At 40.5% G+C, this 23848-nt stretch overlaps 1 protein-coding gene across 4 annotated transcripts in view; it reads right to left on the bottom strand.

The window, feature by feature from the left end:
* LOC310946718 (neurobeachin-like) overlaps positions 1-23848 on the bottom strand; it is a gene marked incomplete at both ends in the record, with an annotated part of 214607 nt that overhangs the window by 100803 nt on the left and 89956 nt on the right. The window contains 16 exons of one of the 4 annotated variants that reach the window (XM_083913262.1): positions 356-513; positions 7868-8285; positions 10845-11022; positions 12566-12673; positions 13171-13298; positions 14463-14682; positions 15454-15607; positions 15850-16067; positions 17003-18010; positions 18167-18359; positions 19262-19385; positions 19495-19576; positions 19672-19780; positions 22744-22836; positions 23293-23390; positions 23692-23754. In XM_083913262.1, the coding sequence (XP_083769388.1) occupies positions 356-513; positions 7868-8285; positions 10845-11022; positions 12566-12673; positions 13171-13298; positions 14463-14682; positions 15454-15607; positions 15850-16067; positions 17003-18010; positions 18167-18359; positions 19262-19385; positions 19495-19576; positions 19672-19780; positions 22744-22836; positions 23293-23390; positions 23692-23754 (3352 nt within the window). The remainder of the gene's footprint in view (positions 1-355; positions 514-7867; positions 8286-10844; positions 11023-12565; positions 12674-13170; positions 13299-14462; positions 14683-15453; positions 15608-15849; positions 16068-17002; positions 18011-18166; positions 18360-19261; positions 19386-19494; positions 19577-19671; positions 19781-22743; positions 22837-23292; positions 23391-23691; positions 23755-23848) is intronic. The other 3 variants (XM_083913263.1, XM_083913264.1, XM_083913265.1) reach the window with 3 other exon arrangements.

The following is a 23848-nucleotide window of genomic DNA, read 5'->3' as shown; positions in this document are numbered from 1 at the left end:
ATTTCAATAATTTTTACTATAATAAACATGTTTGTTTAACATACAATTCAGGTATATTAAAATGTAGTTGTTTTCTTTGGTTGTGTTCTTGTGACTTAAGGAGAGCAGTTTATATCTGGCAGTGCACACAGATAGGAAGGTAAAGAGAGCCATCTAGTGGTAGCATTGAGCCCCTGTACAGGCATACAGGATCACATGATCCAGCAAAGACGAAGAGCTTGGTGTCTATTCTTGGATTGGCATCAAAGAAAGTAAGGTCATTAAAATAAGCAGTAATAGAATTGCTGTTGTAAAAATTAACTGAATGTAGTAATTTAAGTATAAGTACATTCCAGTCACCTTGTGCATGACCTACCTGTGGTGTTAATCATGCTTTTGGGGGTCGCAGAGGCAGCAGCAAAGATGTTAGGGGTGCTGCCAGCTGTCAGCCCAGCAGAGGTGCTGCTGCTGCTGCCCACTGTGTTAACTGCTAGGCTGCCAGGGGAGGTTTTCTTCACAGGCACCATCACACTCCTAAAGGAAACACACACAAAAGCTTCATTCACACATTACGTAAAAAATGTACTTATAAACAGTCCAAATATAAAAAAAAAAAAAGGTCACATCTTCCAACTTTATTACTTTGGTAGCAGAGTGGCAAAGAGAAAAGGAAAAGATGAAGGATGTGGATTTATGCCCTTTACAAGCATCGTGCCATCATAACTTCACCGAATATCCATGTACTCTTACAGCCTTGATAAATATAAATAAAAATAAATAAATAACTGCTGGGCAAGAACTGTAAGTAAGTGTAGTCATAACTACATTAATATAGCACCTTTCAAAAACAAAGTTATTAAGTGCTTTACAATATAAACATGATCAAATTTAAATCCAGAACTTAAGATGTAACAATATACAAATGTTATAAGTTAAGAAGCCATTGGATAAAAGTGAGTCTTCAGAATAAATTTAAAAGAAGATACTGAGTTTGCCGGTCTGAGATGGTTTATCATTTAAAATTTGAAACTATACTTTTACATTTTTTGAAAGGGTGGTTATAGAAGAGCCCAATAATTGAGAGTTTGGCAAACTAGCCTGGGACCAGGGTTTCAAATTGAATTAGCCAAGCACATAGCAGGTTAGCTTTAAGACAAAACTGTTATGATAAAATGACTTTCAGTAAAGTCAGCATCTGGGACAGAGGCTTTTCAGCCATGCACTTGGGACAGAAAATCAGGATTTCCTTGACTTTATATTCAATTCAATTCAAAAAACTTAATTTGTCCCCGGGGGGCAATTCAGGGCACACAGAGCAGCAAATAACGACAGTGCAACTATACAAAAACATTTTAACCTAACAACAAGAATAAAGTGTAAGAGAAGAATAAGTGTCATGATGTTAGTGTGTTAGTACAGGTAGAATAAGTGTCAGGATGTTAGTGTGTTAGTACAGGTTAGAATAAGTGTCATGATGTTAGTGTGTTAGTACAGGTAGAATAAGTGTCATGATGTTAGTGTGTTAGTACAGGTAGAATAAGTGTCAGGATGTTAGTGTGTTAGTACAGGTAGAATAAGTGTCATGATGTTAGTGTGTTAGTACAGGTTAGAATAAGTGTCAGGATGTTAGTGTGTTAGTACAGGTAGAATAAGTGTCAGGATGTTAGTGTGTTAGTACAGGTAGAATAAGTGTCATGATGTTAGTGTGTTAGTACAGGTTAGAATAAGTGTCATGATGTTAGTGTGTTAGTACAGGTAGAATAAGTGTCAGGATGTTAGTGTGTTAGTACAGGTTAGAATAAGTGTCATGATGTTAGTGTGTTAGTACAGGTAGAATAAGTGTCATGATGTTAGTGTGTTAGTACAGGTAGAATAAGTGTCATGATGTTAGTGTGTTAGTACAGGTAGAATAAGTGTCAGGATGTTAGTGTGTTAGTACTGGTTAGATACAGAGAACATCGTCGGCGTGAGATGTAGAAAGACATGCGTGTATCAGATGTAAGCAGAACATGCGTGTATCAGATGTAAGCAGATACTCCACTGTTAACTTTCTAATCCTCCTTTCTGAATAAAAAAGAATTATGATACAATATTATTTCATGTTTTAAAAGACATAAAGGAGAACCGTAATGACTTTGATCATCTCTTACTGCTCTCTGGACCTGCCAGCATGAGCATGCCCAGACGTTAGTCAGGACATTTGGAAAGGTAAACATCCTGACCTGTAACTCCATCAGTCAGCATAATGCATGCAATGCAAACACACACACACACACCCATGCAAGAGGCTGGAGTAAATAAACCTGAGGGCAAGAGGCCAACCAGCTACTACACTTTCTCTCACATCTGCTCTTGCCACTGGTGGCCCTCTGCTGCCCTCTGCTCTGCTCTGCTCAGAAAAGCTGAAAACATCCCTGGTCCTAATGAGAGGGTCTCTCCAGGAGAACTACTTGGCAGTTGTTACCGACATACATTTGCATAGCTACCATCTGTGTTTGGAACTGACAGAATCACGGCTCATTGCGCACGAGACTCTAGACCTTTGGATTTGACATTTGCTCTGTACAGGCACACAGCGCAGCATCTGTTTTTTGACAGAAAGTACATGTAGAATGGAGACATATTTGAGGATTATGGCCTGTATTCGGCAAGTTCTTATATTATTTCCTGAGATAGATCACTTTTCTTTTACTTTTTTTTTTCAAAAAACATTAGCTTTGAAACTAGAGATCCAAAAGAGAGCACACAAGAACGGAAGAGTCTGAATAAAACATTATTAATCATGTACAAACATAAAAGTCAAGAAGAGAAAAAATAATATATTAATTTATTTACTTTATTAACCCGTATATATAAATATACAGTATGTACATACAGTATATGTACAAGCATATACATTGTGCACACACCTGGATATGAACCTTGCATGATCGTTAATTTACATATTTATGTGCATATCTCGATACAAACATACCCATGTACATAAAAAAAAATCTAGTCCTATAGAAAACCTTTTTTTCAATACTCCTCATCCTCTGTCAATCAATGCAGTACGTCTTGCTTACGTCACTCCCCATCCAGCTCTGTCAACAGATGATCTGAGGCGCTAGCACGATCGTGCATTGACAAGCTCCGCTCTAGAATCTCTGATAGGAAGACTCCTGCTAACAAACCCCTATTGCAATACCACAATCTTGTTAGATGGTGTAGGCAAATTTCAGACGACATTTCATGCAACAAGACTGTAGTGTAGGGAATAACTACAGTACATGGTTAGGTTTAGACAACAAACCTGTGTGGTTAAGTTTAGGTAACAAAGCTACATGGTTAGGTTAAGGCAACACAACTATGGTTAAGGCAACAAAACTACATGATTAGGTTTAGGCAACAAAACTACATGGTTAGGTTTAGGCAACAAAGCTACATGGTTAAGTTTAGGCAACACAACTACGGGTTAGGGCAACAAAACTACATGGTTAGGTTTAGGCAACAAAGCTACATGGTTAAGTTAAGGCAACACAACTACGGGTTAGGGCAACAAAACTACATGGTTAGGTTTAGGCAACAAAGCTACATGGTTAGGTTTAGGCAACAAAGCTAGATGGTTAGGTTTAGGTAACAAAACTAAGGTTTAGGCAACAAAACTACAATTTAGGCAACACAACTACATGGTTAGGTTTAGTCAACAAAACTACGCTTTAGGCAACAAAGCTACATGGTTGGGTTAAGGTGACAAAGCTAGTTGGTTAGGTTTAGGCAACAAAACTACGGTTAAGGCAACAAAACTATGGTTTAGGCAACAAAGCTACATGGTTAGGTTTAGGCAACAAAACTACGGTTAATTCAATTCAATTCAATTCAATTTTATTTATAGTGCCAAATCATAACAAATGTTATCTCAGGACACTTTACAAACTAGGTAAAGACCACACTCTATAACTATTTATGATAAACATAGACCCAACAATTCCCCCGTAGAGTACGGTGGCAACGAAAACCTTCCCTATTACAGGCAGGAACGTCAGACAGACCCAGCTCTGTGGAGGACGGCCTCTGTCTTGACCGGTTGGGGAGGAAGAAAAGGAGAGAGAAAGAGAGAAATGACGGACAGATGGATAGAGAGAGACAAAGACAGACACAAAGACAGAGACAGACACACTTCCAGTAACTATAATACTGGTTAGGTTTAGGCAACAAAGCTGCACACACAATCTTTTTGCAGCACAGTTGAGTGGAAGTAATGACAACTTGTTCCAATTTATTTTGTAACTTGAGATTTAACTCAACTCTTCCATAAGAGATTAAATGATTGAAAGAGCATCTCTCACATCCTAGCAAAAACCACCATAATGTTGTTTGCATATAAAGATAGATAGAGGACTCTCTGTCTCAGATGGGTTATTGTAAAAATATCGTAACGATGTCAGTAAAAGTTCTACCAGTACCCATACGGCTTAGCACTTTCCAGGGGTAGGACCACTCCAACCAGGTCAAATGCTATTTCAACATCAACTAATAACATGCCTCTTGATATAGTTTCTGGCAGCAAGCCCAAAATATCCAGCAGACCACATATATTATCTAAAGCTACCCAACACTTAACAAAAGCCAGCTTGCTCGGGGTTAACTTGTTTGGGAAGACCATGGCAAACAACTTGATTTCATAATTTATTAATGATAGCAGTGGAATCCCTTTTATTCGTGGAAGCTACTGTACAAAACATCCCATGATCCTTAAAGAGAAAGTCGCAGAGCTCATGAATTAAACATCTAAGGAAAATCTTGTGGAGGCTTCAGATGAAAGTTACACTTGTGACCTCATGTAACAGAGCAGGAAAGCACAGACACACCACTAACCCACCTGTTCACATGCAATCTGATTGGCCAAGGATTAAAGATGATGCAGTGAACTTGGCTCTGCAAGAGCTCCCTGACAGGAAGGAGAAGGAAAGCTTGTCCTTATCAAGTCTGCAGTTTGGCCTTTGGGTTTGTGAGAGTGCCAGATAATGTCTAGTCCAATCTCCGGCAGTTACTCTGGGTGACACAGGCCAGGCCTCTGCTCTGTCACGAGCTAAGCCTGCTGTCATCTGAAGCAAATCCCCAGAACTCCTCCCTCAACAAAACAACACAGGCTTTTACTGTTTTATGTTGCAAATAAATATCCACAGTCTGTCTCATAGATTAAATTAAACATGCTGGACTCCAAGGGGAACTGAGCTTACTTAGTCTAGATGTATTTCAAGCTTCTTGACCATTTGTTTTGCATCCTTTTCTGTACGATGGCCTTCTCAAAGCTATGATGTTTTATGTAACAGTTGAAATATCTCTAAGTTTCTCTATGAACAAAATATACAAAAAGTAGATTATATTACACATTAAGTGACACACTGTTGCCCCATTAAGAACCACCTAATAAACATACATTACCAAAAAAGTAGTAAAATGAAAAATAATTGAAATTCAGCAGATCGAAAATCTACTCAGTCATGAGGGAGTCAGAAAACTTGAAAGCCATATGAAATATTATTATCTCCAGCGATACAGCTATGCTTTGAAGAACACTGATGGCAAGTATCATTTATTTAGTAGATCTCTGTACTGCTCTCCTGTGTGACGACGACAGATATCAGAACATCCCTTGATTGTTTTCATAGTCATCCCTTGCATGTTGTATCCTTTACTTGCATCTTTCAGCAGAATCCTGCCTGTTCTTTTGCATAGCAGGGACGTTACATTAGATATACAGGATGTAGATAAAACATGAACCTCTTTTAATGAATAATAAATTAGCATGGTATTCATGAATCATGCATGGATTATCTAGTGCATATTTTATTAATAGAATTGTCTTAATTGAGTTGCAGAGAATAAAGCAAGGATTAATCTTCAAATTAATATTAATAAGGTCTGCAGCTGTGGGAGATAACTGCAGTGTAAAATATAACCAAAGAAATGTTTCCTTTATACAGCCTACAGATGGAATCTAACTAATAGTACTTTATTGAGGAATACAGAGGAAATGTGCTTACATTCAAGTCGCAAATTCAATTAAAACCCATTACCATAGCTATATATAATGAGAAAAATCAAATATGTAAGGAAAAACAATATCTCATAGAGCTTATTTGGAGACTTTGGGGGAAGGAGAGGGGGGAAAGGGAGGATAACTGAAGTTTTGAACAGTATTCCAATCTGGTCTAACGGACATCTGGATGTTGAGCATGTAAACCTCCTCTATGAAAGTCTCTGGTAGAGAGGGCTCTGCAACAACTGCCCCTGTGCACTCCACTTTAAGCCATTCTTTCCCTCCTTTTTCCTTTTTGATGTTGTCACTCCCAATCTATTGTCACACTGACTGACAAATGAAAGGCCTGTCCATGTCTGGCAGCTCATTTCGCTGGCAGGTGGCAAACAATTAGACACAGCAAATAGATGCTGGAGGGGGAGCGACATGAAAAGCATGAGACAAAGTTGTATATGTGGTCAGGAGGGTTTGTGTGAAAGCATTTCAAAAATAATACACTCTGCTGTGGCGACTCATTTCAGGCTGCCAGTTCCCATTACGAGTGTGAGCAGTGAGGGCGACAGGGCTGGCCATGGTGTGGCATGAGGCCGCTTCCGTTTAATCTGTCATCAACACCCTGGAGACCCCCTCCCTCTCAGCTGTCGTCTCTCCACATACTCCTCCATCTTCTCCTCTATTTATCAGGCTCACCTCAGCCCAGCTCAGCAGCAGCAGTATGCATTAACAAGAAAGGAGGCTCCATTGTTCCTCCTGACTCACTGTGTCTCTCTGGAGCCAGGCAGTGATTACACAGACACAGACAAAAAAACAGTAGTATTTAGAGACAGGATGGGTTTTTGTTTGTGCTAAACCAACTCATATTACTTTCATAAAAATTATGCTTTTGAAAACTTCAAACTATCAACTATAGGAGACAGGGATCAGGGGCTTGAAGCTTGAAATCCCTGCAGGAGCAGGTTTGTAAACTCCCAAATCCAGACAGATTACTGTGTGGTTTTTCTCTAATCCAGGAACGTAAATAAACCGCAGCAGTGCCGCAGTGCTTCAAAGACCTTTCCAAACACAGGAATTCCTTGCCGTGGGGGATGAGTACAATACAAGTGGCCTGAATGAATAATGTGCTGCATGCTACTTAGAAACCATTAGTAGTATACTGGATAACTAAAATAAACCCAGAGGATTAACATCAGCATTTTACGGTCACTTGAGTCAGCAAACGCACACACATGCACACACATGCACACACATGCACACACATGCACACACGCATGCACAAGAATGATAGTCTCAAGTTCAGTTAAAGGACCATACTTAAAAAAAAGCCTGTACTGTGTACTTTTCATTTTTGTTGCATAGTTTAGATTATATCAAGTCCCAAGTTACATAACATATTACTTATGATTGTGTTTTAATGCCATGCTTCAACCTGCAATGTTAATGAGTTTTCCTAACTAAAATAAAATAATAATAATAATAATAACAAATAAATATAAATATCTAAATTTATTTGAATGATTTATTATTAAAAATTTAAATTGAGCACCAAAAATCTTCATTTAAAAGTGTAAACATTTTTAAATGCAGCAACAAATCAGACAAAATAAAGATAAAATTCCAGTATTTAATGTATGTAGTATATAAACATAGAATTTAATTGAATAGATGAGCTTCACTGTCAAGGAGGTGTGTTAATTGATTTTCACACTGTAAAGCAACTAGAATCCAATCTATGCTTAGAAATCCATCCAGAAAGCAACAACAAGAGTTGCAAAGTGGTTAACTGTGATGTAAAGTGTACAATTAGTAGCATATAGACTAAAACTACAAAAACCAAAAAGACACCAACAGATGATACTGTCTCACCTGTCAAAGGAGTGAAACTGCATTGGCAGCATGGCTTGGGCCTGTGTGTGGGCAGCAGGGTCTGGGTAGGACACAGGCTCCAGCCCAGCCTCCATGCCCTCCACTGGAGCTGCCACCAGGCTCTTCAGGATCTCCTTGACATTGATGCCCTTTTTGGGCTGGCTAATGCTGATGATAGAGGAGGGGGGTTTTATCACATCCACTCTGGGTGATTCAGACGGACTCTCCAGGGACTTTTTCACCTCTGAGGACAGTGTAGATATGAGCACTCCTACACTGTGGTCCAGATCAGACCCGTTAAGGACGCTAGCAACCTGCTCCTCTCCGATACCAGAGTCTCTGTGGGGAAGGGAGCTTTGTATGTGGAGGTCTGATTGTACAGGATGGTCCTTATTGCTGTCAAATACAAGGGATTCATCTGTAGAACACAGACAGACACACAAAACGGGTAGAGGCTACAGTTAGCCACATCAAAATGATGTAAAATACTAATATCTCATCTCCCCATATCCAAGTCCCCATGTTGGGACACTGTCCAAAATGAAAATAGGAACAGAATGTGACAATTTCCCAAACACTGAAACCCCATCTGTAATTGAAAATAGCACAATGACAACATATCAAATTTCAAAAGAGTTGTAAAATGCTACAAGAAAACCTGGAACATCTCATAATAAGGTTAACTGGCAACAGGTTCATAACATGATTGATATTAATATTATCATGATTATATATCAAGATTATATGAGGAGCATCCCAGAGAGGCTGAGTCTTTCTGAAGTAAAGGTGGGGAGGGGTAAACCACTCTGGGAAAGACTGTGCTGGCAAATAGTGCAACAATTTAAAAATATTGTTTCTCAACGTTAAAAAGCAAAATAATTTCTTTGTCTACATTATATAATATCATTAAAAGATTCAGAGAATCTGAAGAAATCTCTTTATGCAATTGGACAAGGCAAAACAACAATACTAGATGGCTGTGATCTTAAGGCCCTCAGACAGCACTGCATAAAAAAAAACACTCACATCTGAGAAGTTAGTTAGAAGTTATGTTTGGTGCTTTCACTACACAATCTAGTTCAGTTATTAAAATAGTTATTAATAAAATGAAATCCCTAAACTACATTAATCAAAATTGTTTTGTTTTTTTGTATCATAGGAGACTTTCTATATGCCTTTCTATCAACATAGTATTTGTCAAGGGAAGTACGAAATGGTTATGTAAAACTAAATAATTAACCAATATAATGAATAAAATCATTCCAGCATTCCAGAGCTAGCTTTACATTCCTAGCCAAAGAGTAAATTTAGCATGTGTAGCAAGACCCACGTGACAATGCAATTTCTCAGATCTCTCTCCAAGCTCTGATCCTCTGGTGAGATTATCTCTTCATTATTCTCCTTCTATGCTTACACTAGAATTACTGCATTGCGTACATATGCTTCCGCCAAACAGTTGAGTTGCAGTTTACATCCAAACTGTTCAGACTTACATAATATATAAGTGACTATTCTCTCCAGAGGTTTCTGAGATATCACGTTCACAAAAATGGGATGGGCATGAGGTGACAGTGCCGCTGACCTTTCACCTCTGACCACAAAAATCGCATCAGTTCATTTTTGAGTTCAAGTGGACATTTGTGCCAAATTTGAAGAAAATCCCTTCCGGGGTTTCAGATATATCATGTCCACAAGACAGACAGACAGACAGACAACCAGAAAACACAATGCCTCCGGACACGTATATCCCTGGCGAGGAGGCATAAAACATGAATAATTTTCCTGAGCTTCCTTCTGTCTAAAGCCTTTGGGGTTATCTACAGTATGTATTTATCTGCTTTGAAACAGTGACAGAGGAGTCAGATAACTGCTCTATTATTCCGGTACATAAATTACTGTTTACAGTACCTTTTACATGAGATGCTGAGTGTGAACCAAGATTTTTAATTAAAATCTGCATCATTCTGTCTCTTCCTACATTTAAAATGCATTGTCTATGCAGCTAACAACTCTTTGCATGTCCCCTAAAAAACCTGCAGAGGTACCTTTCTGGTCTGATTTGGGTTCATTCTGAATCTGTGGTTACCTACAGTAGATGCAAGGGCAGCGATATTAATATTCATCACATGCCCCCTAACGAGGTCAGCAGGGCCTGATTTAGCCAGCAAGTTGTCTGGCTTCCTGCTCTATCAGACAATCGTCTGCCACATGCCGTCTGGAAAATTCCCCCATTTTCTGGTGAAATTTATGAAGGCGGCAGTGTGCCTCTCTCCTCCCAGCAACCTCTATGATCCCATTCTCCTCTGGTGGATTGCTTGCCTAATGGGCACTGACAGATGGGGCTGAAAATAGCGAGCCTGGCTCCACTGCCCCAAAAACCCACAGTAGTTGGCCGGCATGCTGCTGCTTTCTCATCTCTCAACTTCTCTCCGCTCATCTTCTTCTTTATTCCCTGTGTTCCGAGCTCTTTAAATTACGCTTTCATATTTACTTTGGCCTCTCTCCTCTTCCTCTTGTTTCTTTTATTCACTTCACATTCACCTTTTGTCTGAATGGAAGTTGATGAAGTATGCTCACTCTTGCATCTCATAATAGTAAGTTGGCACTGCAGCAGATATTGTGTTAAACCTTTGTAGGCAGAAACTGATTTCCTTTCATGTGGCTTAATGTATGATTTATGACTTGAGGCATATACTATGATGATGCCTATTCAAGTTCATAACTACCATCTCCAGCTCCAGTCTCCATTTGCTTCCACATTTAATTCTGTGCGGTGCAATTAAAAGAGCTCATGAATAAATCATAGGTGAGCCAGTGGAGTGTAGGCAGGGCATCCCTTCTTTTTACTGAATGAGCTTTCAGCTCAAGCTGGCAGCAGTGCAAAGGACCAAGGACGCTTAACATTCATTTATATCACACAGTTGCCTCAAGCTAAGATTAGTGAGCAGGAAGAATGGATGAAAGAGAGGTACGGCACAGATGTTAACACCTGTGCTAGTTGGTGAGTTGATCTCCTGACGCATGGTGCGGCCCGATTGGCGTATCCTGGCAGTCTCACGTTGGGGCTCCAGGATGTCGCGGTACTTGGAGACCATGAGGACAGAGATGAAGTACACCACAGCTAAAGCCAGGAACTGGGCTTGCTTGCTGTCATCCTGTTGAGAGGAATCACATTACAGTTATGCCACACTTTATTCCGATCTCAATCCACTGCTGCTCTCTCACACGGTTCTGTCACAGCACATACACATTGCATAGGACATGAAAACCCATCTAAAGTACTGTCATTAAACCATGACATATTTTTAATACTCGCTTTGAAATATGTTGCTTTGAAATATATCCATTCAAATTTTGTGGGCTTGTGTTCAACAGATAGCAGCTCAGTCGAAAAGAGCACCTTTGGAGTTCCACCTGTTGATTGATGGGTATTACATTGTACACCTGTTTGTCTGCCAAAAAATAATCCTATTTTCATCCTTTCTACCTGCAGCCAAGTCTTTAAAAAACACATGCATGTCATGAGGCTGTGAATGTTCTCATTTGTCCAGGTCATCGTTATCCCCATCGCCCTCACAACTTGTGGTTACCCCAGCTGGACCTTTGGGAAAACGGCAGCTGCTTCCAGAAAGAAAACTGAAGTGGTTGAAAAAAAAAACAAGAGAAACAACATGGTCATTCCGTATGTGGCTGGGGTATCAGAGAAACACTCTGCATTCCTGTGTATTTCAAACCCAGTAACACACTCAGACATAGACTAGTACATCCCAGGGACAGAACACCACACACCCACAAAAGCAATCTGGTTAATGCTGTCCAATGCAACGAGGAATGCAAAGATCTCTACATTGGAGAAACAAAACAACCACTGCATAAACTCATGGCCCAACACAGGAGAGCTAACTCCTCAGCCTGGACTCTGCTGTCCACTTACATCTCAAGGAGAAAGCCCACTCCTTTGATGACAACAAGGTCCACATCCTGGACAGAGAGGACAGATGGTTTTTGAAAGAGGAGTAAAAGAAGCCATCTATGCCAAAGTAGAGAAACCATCGCTAAACAGAGGAGGAGGACTGAGACACCACTTATCTCTAATTTACAATGCTGCCCTTTCATCCCTTCCCAGGAGATCCAACAATCTAACCTCAAAGAACAACTGTTCACAAAAGGCCTCCTGTGACTCCAACGACTGTCGGTAGGATTCAATAGAGCACTAACAAAGTCGAAACCTACTTCCACCCAACGACGGTCGTTGGCACTTGGAGCACAAAGGGTTCCAGTGACATCATCGGCCTTGTGAGAGGTTAAATACCTGGATCTCCACACCAGCTAGCTGGACCAGTCCCAGCCTGGTCAGATGCGTACATGAACTGATGAAGCCTCTTGGATGAGAGGTGAAACGTTTTCCTAGACAAATAACCAAGTCCAGTTGCCCTTGACTGAAATTGATTTGGGGACATGCATGTCATGCATATACACTGCGCGCGTGCACACACACACACACACACACACACACACACACACACACACACACACACACACACACACACACACACACACACACACACACACACACACACACACACACACACACACACACACACACACACACACACACACACACACACACACACACACACACACACACACACACACACACACACACACACACACACAGAGAGAGAGAGAAGCACTCACCACATCACGAAACACCACAGCACGCAGTCGATTGATGTCCACATCCTGCAAAAGGCGATCAGGGTCCTTGATGGGAGACAGGTTACTAGGGACATTCTCTATGGCTGTCTAAACAGAAAGATAACACAACATGACATGCTACTCTGTTCAGTCGAAGCTCATTTAAACTGTTTATTTTTCTTTTTGCATAATTTAAGAGATTAGAAAATGGTCAAATATGGAACTGAAAAAACATATGTATGTACTGTGTGTATGTAATACTGATAACAACAATTATAACTCTTTCTATACCACAAAAAAAAATAATAATAATCATAGGCACGCAAAATAGTATTTTATAAAGCTACCCATAGTGCTGCTACAGAAAAAGTCACTGAATCTAATTGTAGATCTGTTTCTTTTTATAGCTTAGGTACTTTCAATACTATCAAAAGTATAATAAACATATCAAACATAGGGTATCGAAAAAGTATTGAAGTATCTATACTTTTGACAACCTTAGTAGGCACACAAAGATCGATTTATTACTATATAGTGTTATAAATGTCTGTACAGGTATATAAATAAATTACAATTTCTGGGGGTACAGAAACATCACATCATACCTTGCCAGAAGTCGCAGCATTTTGTAGCATTTCCTGAGTCTTGTTGTTGTTGGGAATGGAAGACTTATTTCGCCTTTCTCTGTGTCTATGCCTGCACTCCAGACAGTTCCTAACAGCCACACAACACACTGCACACACACACACACACACACACACACACACACACACACACACACACACACACACACACACACACACACACACACACACACACACACACACACACACACACACACACACACACACACACACACACACACACACACACACACACACACACACACACACACACACACACACACACACACACACACAATACAAAGAGGTTCTCATTTCAGAGTTAAATGGAAATTAAATGTTGATAACATGCATGACCTCTTTAAAATTAATCAGTTATCTCTGATGACTATTTGTTCCAGGCTGCCGGGACAGAGGCCGGGAGTAAAATCAGCAGCCAGACTGATTTCACACTGAAGCAAGTGATGAGAAATGTTGTGTTGCACTGGAGGACACTGTGAAGTCTGAAAGCTGTTTCCCATCCCCCAGAGCACAACTTGGAGTCAACAATCCAGCAAACACAGGCCCGCGCACACACAGACCCACAGGCCCAAACAGATACAGACACAGAAACACTCACGTGCCCCGACAAAGAAACACAAAAACACACATTTTCTATGATTGCTTCATGCATATAACTGTATTCTACATTTTACAGTTGATTAAAGTCCTCATTTCCTAATTCTGAATTTAGCAGTTATATTATTTTGCAGTCAAATGTAATTCATCAAATATCTAGTATGTACACAGACATATTCAAACACACACAAGGAAAAGGCATGGAGGACCTTGTGAGTCTTTAGAGACATACCCATGACAGACAGAAAAGGCTACCATTTGCAAAGAATACCTGATTGTATTGCAAAATATTTTCTCTGCTCGTTATGAATTCCAAAATGATGATCCTGTCAATTTGTCCTGTTGGTTACTGCTGCAAAACCCAGCACATTCTCCAATCAAGTATACAATCAGCAAAGGGCTCTTAAATGAATTAGCTTTCCTGATCAAACAGAGGATTTTCAGGGATTAGAGAAATTATTAGTGTGTGAAGAGAATACTGTTATGGCATTTTCTAGCTCGTCAATTTTCCAGTATGACTGGCAAAAGATGCACTTTACCTCCCAAAACCCCACATACAGTAAATATTCTGTAACTGTTTCACTGCCCCACTGCACTGACGGTCGCTCACATCTACAGAACATTGAACGCAAACAAACATTCAATCATGATCTTACCAAGTCTGAGGCACTGACGCATCAGGCCACCGGAGGACATGTTCTTCTCGGCCTCAATCTCACTGAAGTTGAGGGAGCTCGAGAACACCAACACGTCTACCATAACCATGAGACGGGACAGGAAAGTGATGGCGGTCTCTGAGGACATGCCCTGTGTTGCCTCGATGTTCTCCAACTCCGTCTTGAGACAAGCAACAGGGAAGACACCAGTCACATAAAACTAAAAAAAAAACTAAAAGTCCACATGTACAATATCATCTCTGACACATTATCACCTGTATAAAAAGAAAAAAAAGAAACATGCAATAGAATACGGAAAAAGGCCTTATTACAGATGCTAACACTATGATGGGTGCTGCTGAATTTAGGACAGAGACACTCAGTGGCAGCATATCAAGAAGAGGGAAGCAGCAAGGACCATTATTATTATTATTATTATTACATGAGTGTGAGTAGGATCTAATTTCAGAGGAAGCATAGGTAATACTAAAATTGTAAAAATTGGTAGAATGTTTGATTTGAGTTCAGCTGATTATACAACTCTAGCCATCTCTCTCTCTCTTTAGATCTATGAAATTAGTTTTAAGCAGGGTTGTGAATATAGCCATTAGGAGAGATAGATTAAAATAGCATGGATAATAACCTTGGTGCAAGCACAGAGAAAATAAACAGAAAAGATGATTAAAATCCATTTCAGTTCAACACTGCAAATTAAATCTGATAATTACAGTAGATGAATAAAAATAAACATAAATGACACACAGAGAAGTTAATTACAAACTGTTCCACAACATTTACTGTAGGAGAGTGAAGCTGAGCGAATAAAGGTGGTCCCAATCAATAAACACATATAAGTTTAATTCCCCCATCTTATTTCCCACAGGTACAGACAGCCATAGACCAAAGGGGTTATAATAGACTACCACTAGATGGCATCATCCCCCCACAGTGAAGACAGTAGGTGAACTTACAGTAGGAGAGGTGAACTTACAGTAGGAGAGGTGGCCGCTGAGAGAAGGGGCAAAATCCCTCCACAAGCAATGATGATGTTATCTACCATTTGTGAGATGAGGTGGATGGTGTTGTGGACAAAAATAATGTTCTCATTACTATTAACAAAGTCCATGACAGATTTGGTGGAGTGGCTGCAGGAGAAAGAAAACATGGATTATTATAGGTACAAGCATTTTCCCATTATATAAATCATATGGCAATTTTTCTGTGCAGTAAACTCAAAACATTTCTGAGATAAAAAAGCCATATTCAATGTATGTCTAAAAGCCACATATGATATATGATATGAAAGGGTAATCTGAGTATCACTACAAACACCAGGCTCATGCTCCCTCTCTGGCTCTCTCAAGTGCATATAAACCACTGCACACACCTCCTCCAGACATGGACGTCACTTTCCAGTGCAAACAGCAGGTCAGTGAGCAATCGCTGGTGCATGGCTGACCACTTGAACTCTGGGATGCGGAACATGGTGGTGCGTGGGCCGGGGCTGAACTGTCGCCTCTGTTCCTCTGTCATGGGTGTCCCCCTGAAGCCCAAGTCCACACATATGTCCCTCTCCATCTGAGCAGCTAGGCGACCATGTAGACTCTGATAGGGGACCGATTAATCAGAAAAAAACAGAAAATGAATGAATGTGGCATCACATATATGATCACTGTCCATCATGAGATATTGTTTACAGAATAGTTACAGAATAGTTGCTAATCCTATTCTTCAGTCAAAATCCATAGTGCACCCTTGAGATATAATTTTACTGTCAGACTATACTGTTCGCTATGAAGGATGAATTGCCAGATTAAAGTGAGTCCTCAGATAACCTTTTCCTGTCTATGGGTAGAGAAATAATACAACAAGCTTAATGCAACCTCTAAGTTGAATGAGTTAGCAAGGTGCTGCAAAAAGCCTGTTTAAAAAGCTGCAGCGATGAATTGAACATGAGCAATTACGCAACAGCAGAGAAGAGTTTAATAATAAAGCCTATACCTCGCACTGGCCCTCTATCTGTGACCCAGTCTAAGCAAAAGAGCCTGACATCTGAGAAAGAGCACAGCTCATATGAGCAGAGGTGACCAAGTGACAAATCCCAGGTGATCGTTGCAGAATAATGCGTTGTCTATTTCTGCCCTCCTGTTGGCTCAGCCAACTACTCCAGCATCCCACTTTCCTGAGTCTCTATGGGATGTTGACTGTTGTGCACCAGGCCACCCTGTCCCCATTACAACGAGCTGGGGAAGTGAATGATCCCAATGGGTCTGTTAATATAGAACAGTTCACAAAAGGCCGACACATCCAGAAGATGGCAAGTGGTCTCCCTCAACAATTTCCATTATTTGACTCTGGCGCTGCCCTGTTTCAGTATTCATGATCGTCTGCTCTTCTATTCCCCTCTGGCAAAGCGTTACGTTTATTTTTAATCTGGTGAAGTCAGTGAACCTCTACTATTTATTTCATTTGAAAATGCGAAGACTGTATTTTACACTCAATTTGTATGAATGAATTACATGTTTTAGCTTAAAACCAACCTGTGTGGTGGCTGATGTCTGAATCTTCTTCATCTCCTTGTCTTTGCCATCATCTGATCTCTCTGTGTCAGAAGTGTTGCTCATTGCATCTGCTGCACTGCTGGTATTAACAGCCGAGGGGTCCCCTTCATATGCGGCTGCAGCTGTGCCCACAGTAACATCTAGGCTTTTGGAGGAGGCCTCAGCCTCGGTACCAACCAAAGAGCTGATGCCCTCCAAAACTGCCTGTAGTTCAAACTCATCCTTCTCCAGGATAATGGGTAAGGAGCCAGCCTCAGAGCTGCCAGTCATGTGAGCAAGAAGACCTAGTTCATCACTGCTGCTGGTGTGGACCGGAGGCTCTGGGCTGGGCAGGACCAGAGGCTCGGCTGTACTGAGATCAGGCAGTAGCTTGTCATCCATGCTGCCTGCCACCTTCCCGAAAAGAAAGTTGTTGCTGTTAGGGATGATGTCCTTGTCATCATCTAGAGTAATGAGAGGGGGTGCATTTTGGTCATCCATGCTACCTTTTGGCAACAACACATTGTTGACATTACTGTTGAGCTTTTCCACAGCAGCACAATAAACATCATCCAATAGAGAATCCACCTCCACCAGGTTTCCATTCTGGGATACTCCCAGAGTATCAGAGGACAAGTCCATATCATCTAGCTTAACCTCTGTAGCCTCCACCTTTTCAGCCTTGATGTCCACCAGAAGGTCATGAACTTCGACCCTGACCCCCTCCACAGCACCCTCCGTTCCTCTGAGACTGTCTTCAGACCCCTTCCCTTCAGCCAGTAGGTTGTGTGAGTCTGCGCTTTCATAGTCCTTCTCGCTCTCAGGTGTCTGGGAGTTATCGTCCATTTCCCTGATCTCAATTGCGCCATTGATGCCAGAGGCCTGAGTAGATAGACCAGAGATGGTGCTGACCAAACCCTTCTTCCCTTTCTTAATATTCTCCTCCTCCTGTCGCTGGTATTCTTCATACATCTTAGCCAAGTACTCTTTATGTGCCTCATATGTCACCTATAAAAAAGGCCACAATATAGACAATGTTAGCCATATATTTATAATTCAAACAACTGTACTGACCATTTGATAAAAAGTTGTCAACTTTGTTGTCACCGTCAACAGCAGAGGTCAGCGTTTCCTTTTTGTGTTACTGTACAGTACAGTACTCACCTTAGAGTGAGCTATGGAGAGTGTGTCCACCCACACGCGCCATCCTCCCCACTCATACTTGATAGCATGGTAGAGCAGAATACGAAATATGTTGTACACCATCTCAGTGATCTTCTGCTCATCAGAGTTTTTAGGGTTGATGTAACAAAGCGAAAACATCCAGTCCTGCCATACTGAGCACTGAAGCAAGCACCTGCAATACATACATCATCACACGATCAACAAATAAAACGTGCCTTACGTAAGCCAAATAATAATAAGTTTAACATTTATAATTGATGGTGGCGGTAAAAGTAATAATTTCCAACAACATTCAACATCCGTCAAACTCAAACTCAAAAATGTGGCCAATTATTCTTCCTGCTTCTCCTGAACATCTTTCTGTGTGTCAAAAGAACATACTGGTGCTATTTGGCATTTTGTTCCTCACATTATGACAGACATAACAACATTGTTTTGATCATTTGGCCATTCATATATTAATTTGTTTGTTTATCTAGCAGAAGCTTCTACCAAAACAAAATGACAGCCAAGATAAAAAAGGGGCAGCAAGTGAAAACCAATTAAGTGGTTGTTGTCTTCAATTCAATAGTTGAAGTAGTTAACTTGAAGAAGTACTCCGCCTAATAATTTTAGGCTAATTATGTTGTTGATTTAGATCAGTGGGTTCTTAAGATTTATAATTGAATTGCAATATGCTTTAAAGTGTGTGTGTGTGTGTGTGTGTGTGTGTGTGTGTGTGTGTGTGTGTGTGTGTGTGTGTGTGTGTGTGTGTGTGTGCGCATGTGCGTGCGTGTGTGTATATGTATGTGTGTGTGTGTGCGTGTGCGTGTTTATATCACAAGAGAGATTGGGCGGTGAGAGTGAAAAAAAGCGAGAAAGCAGGAATGAGCAACTGTCAGAAACTGTCAAAAGACATCTGCTGGAGAACATGGGCATGTCTAAGGATGATTTAGCACCAATATGAGTGTAGCTACACAAGCCTATAAAACATGGTACAAGGAGGGGGGGGCAATTTCCTCTTTTCTTTGATATATTAATCAGTATGATAATTGATGGAGTGGACGAATAAAAGGCAGTTTAAGTTGTGCTCACCGTCTGTTCTCTCGAGTGTTGCTGAACAGCTTGATCATATCTGAAAGGAAGAGCCGCCGAACTTCCATCAGCTCTGGGCTGGGGGCGGAGTTCTTCAATAAAGTGGCTACCACCTTGAGAATCACTGATATCACACGCACACAAACACAAATACATACACACATTGTCAGTTTTTTAAAAGTGCCGAAAACCTCCGAAAGAATAAAAGTCGTTGTGACACGTAACGGCCTTACTTGGGTTCTGAATCTTGACAGTGGAGTCAGGGTCTGGATGAGGTTTGTGAACTACCTGTGTGCACACCTGCTCTGTCAGGATCTGGAAGCGGTGAGAAGACATCAGCCACACATTCTGTACACGGAGACCAATGGTGCAGTAATCTTGGGACATTTGAGTGGAAAATGTGTTGTTACCTCATATAGAGTGTTGTAGGTCGTCACGGTCACAGTGTTGGTGTGCAGCATGAGCCTCTCTCCCAGGAGAGTAAAGAGGCTGTGTGTGTGCATGATCTCCACCTTTCTCCTGTGGGCACACACACACACACACACACACACACACACACACACACACACACACACACACACACACACACACACACACACACACACACACACACACACACACACACACACACACACACACACACACACACACACACACACACACACACACACACACACACACACACACACACACACACACACACACACACACACACACACAAAAACACACACACACACACACACACACACACACACACACACACACACACACACACACACACAAACACTAAAGTGGCTTGTTTAGACCTCCCTGTCACTGAAGTCACTGAAAGGATCAGTGAGTGCTATCAGCTTGCTTCCCTATTCTCACCCACAAGGAACTGGGCTCTGGAGACAAGTGTCAGGAACTGCTTTCTGTCATAAATTGGGGGAATTTCGTTGGAGGTGTGTAGGATAACGAAGTAAGCCTGTCACTAGGATGGCTCCAAGATACAACAGAAGCACACTACAGGTGAATGGGTTCAACAGTGAAAACAAACTACTTCTGCAAACAGCATAAGGACTGCTGTCACAATGCTAAGCCAAAGCATCCTTCAGCAACCTTCTGCCACTGCCTCAAGATGAGGACTTTCCTAATAAGTCGTTTTTTTGTATATTGCAGAGGCTGGCAAATCAGCCACTTAGAACAGTAGCATTTCTCTTAACTATCAATGTGGAAATTTGGGAGAATAGGGCTGACTCATGATGCATTGCGAGCTGAAGTGGAACTCAGGAGTCTGCTCAACCAAAGATGGGCCTTGTTGGAAAGAGTTTCATGAGTGTAAATTCAGACATAGCCACTCTCTTTATCAGTTAAGACTGTGGTATTTAAATACACAGCTGTTAGGGGGATACGGTAATCATACAGCTGTATATACTCAACATGTTGTATTCATCATGGTTTATTTCTTTAAAAGACAAACTATGCTGACAACAATCAGAAGAACTTTTAAAAATTTAGGTAAGGAAATATTTCTACCATTATATAAATCCTTGGTTGGATGCCATCTTGAAATTGCAAGTTCGGTCTGGTGTCTGTATAATTTAAAATATATAGAAAAAAATGAGAAAGTTCAAAGAAAAGCTACTAAACGTATTCCAGGTCTGAAAGAGACGCCATATGAGGAGAGGTTGAGAAAATTAAAATGGCCAACGCTAGCATATAGGAGACAAAGAGGAGACATGATTGAGGTTTATAAGGTTGTACACAGAATATATCATTTTACTGCTGAGCCTGTAACCCATTTCTGGAATAATAGGTATGATTTAAGAGTGAATTCCTTAAAATGATTACCAGTAAAGTGACTTTGAAAAGAGAAAACCTTCTTCACACGAAAAAGCATGGAACAAATTGTCAGTGGACGTACAGTAGTACAGGCTCCTTCAGTTAAGAACAGATTGGATAAGTTCTGGTCAACAATGGATATTTTGTATAATTTTAAATCTGACTTGTGATTACTTATGAAATTATTGTGATTATTTGTAAAAGTACTTGTGAAATTATTGTTATCTTGGCATGTATACTGTGGTATTATTTGTTGTGGTTGGTGAGTCTGTTGTGGATTATTTATATTTATTTATTATTTATATTTATACATTCTCAAAGAACTCAGTTTGGTTTTCTTAAGTTTGGTGGCACTTACTGATAAGCAGTAATTACAGGTGTGTTTTTGGATCTCAATTAATCAAGTTTCATCAACTGTAGTCATCCCTCTTTTCTTCATTTGTTCGGCCATAGTAACCGTTTACTCATAATGGTAGCAAAGGAGGAAAACACAGTTCCCCGGCAATGTTGTTACACACATCCAGTTCTTAATAACGTAGTGCAAATGCAAGAGATTTCATCAGTGGGCCAAAGCTTCAATCACCATTTGTGTTACCTCATTCGGCGGTAGCTAGTGACTTCATAGACATTAATCTAAATGAAAATCTTCAAGATTATTACTCTCTCATACTTTTTCTGGTTGTTTTATACTTCCTGGCCCCAATAAAGTATTAGTACAAATCTGTAGATCATATCAAACTGACTATTTGACTCATCAACCCAGAGAGCACTAACAACATCACTGAATTAATTGTTAAATGTATTATACTATTTTAGACTATTTCAATTGCTAAGAGTAATTGATACAATCAACAAAGCACTGAACAAACATGTTCAATTCTTTATGAGTTGCACTAGAGTTCATGGTGAGCAGGATGGTGCTTTAAAATGTATGAAAGCTATTAAAGTGAGGGGTGAAGGCAGGCTTTTATGAAGCCTTCATGTCCCTTGAGGATATAGGCCTTTTGCCTTTTGCCTGGGGCGGTCTAGTATGGGCTTATGGTTGCTTTTTCTCCATTCAGCAGGCACCAGGAACACCTGCTGCCCCATCACTGTGAGCACAGCAAAACCTCCATATCTCCTCCAGCCATCCCTGCCTCCCACATTCTGAATCATAGACTCTCCATCCGTAGGCATTCTCTTTTCTATTTAATGTACACCATACAGTAGATGTGCTGACATCCTAGTAGGTAGTCTTCTAGTTTATTTCACTCTGTGGGAGAGTAACTTGGACCTCTTCCACCATTCTCAAAAGGTGAAGTGATGGTTTTAGGGCACAAGGCCAGGAATTCCGGAGTTGTACAAAGAAGTGCATCCTAAAATCTGGCATCCAGTCCAACGTTTTTTTTTGGCTCTTCTAATTGACCATTTTATCAAAAGAGTGGCAGGAACAGATGAGTCATATCTCTGGATGTAAAACCTGATTTAGGATTTTTCAATGTTGAACCTATTAGCTTATCGTAATGTTGTTAATCTGGACATTTCAGGGACATGGAAAGGCTTAAAATGGCCCAACAACAGAGATGATAACAGCATTAGAAACATAAGAGACTTTGTTATAAAACACTATGAGTGTGCAATTACAGTCTACTACACAACTGTTGGAATGGGTTACTTACTTGTGGCCCAAATGCTTAAGGAAGTACCCAATGACTTTGAGGGATTGTACTCGAATGCTTTCACTCTTCGAGGCCATGAGCTTGTAGATTACCCTGGAATAGACACAAGCAGCAAAATCTGGCAACAGCACACTGCCATGACAGGATAAAATATAGCCCTGATGATGAAAAGGCCCTCTACTGCTTGGCTGACAACCACTTTCCTTCAAAGTGGATTTACATTAACTTTAAATGAATGTCCTAATGAAAGCAGCAGCCTTTCCACAACAAATCCCTCAGAACTTACAAGCAGTGCTACTGTACACCATAGGATCACATGGGTTTAGTTTGATCATCCGTATGTGTCATATTGTGAAATTAATATGCTAATATTGTTCTTTTTCCATGCATAGGGTTTTTTCCCCCTCACTCAATTTATGGATTATTCATGCCTTACACAGGAACACACAAACAGCACAAATGTTAGGTGCTCAGGTTTATTTTATGAAATCACCTCTTCATTTTGTGCCTGAGCAGCGAAGGGATTGTGTCTTTCCCAGAGGGGCTTACCGTATTCCATTTCTCTGGTCAAAAGCCGGGATCATAGAGGCTGGATGCTCAGACATGAGGGCTACCACCAACTGCAACACATCATGCAGATTATCATCCTGCAGACAAACAGGGAAAAAAAGACACTGAAAAATAGATAGAAAAAATTGAAATTGTAACACCTGTGATTGTAGGATACAGTTGGGCCCCCGATCACCTTAAAACAGTACAGGTGCAGTGGCTGGCAATTACACAATGAAATTGTAATTGAAATAGCTGGGTTTTTAAATGCTGGAAAAAATAACTGCTTCTAGAAGAACAAAGCTGTAGATGAAATATGACCTTCTAGTTTAGTGCAGCAAAGGGGCCCACCAACACACTGAGTGCATTCACTTGGAGCAGGGATGAATTTTAATGTACCTCGTGCATTGTCAATAAATAGTTCAGGATGCTCTGCAGCTCATCCTCCTTCACACCTCGGTCCTGAAAACAAAAGAAAAAGAAAAAACAGTTAAAAGATTAAAAGATGTACAAGACATACAACAAAAAAAACATGACAGTGTTTTTGATTTAGTAC

Source organism: Echiichthys vipera, assembly GCF_963691815.1.
Source record: "Echiichthys vipera genome assembly, chromosome: 5".
Lineage (NCBI taxonomy): Eukaryota > Metazoa > Chordata > Actinopteri > Perciformes > Trachinidae > Echiichthys > Echiichthys vipera.
This window is presented reverse-complemented; position numbering and strand designations above follow the sequence as displayed.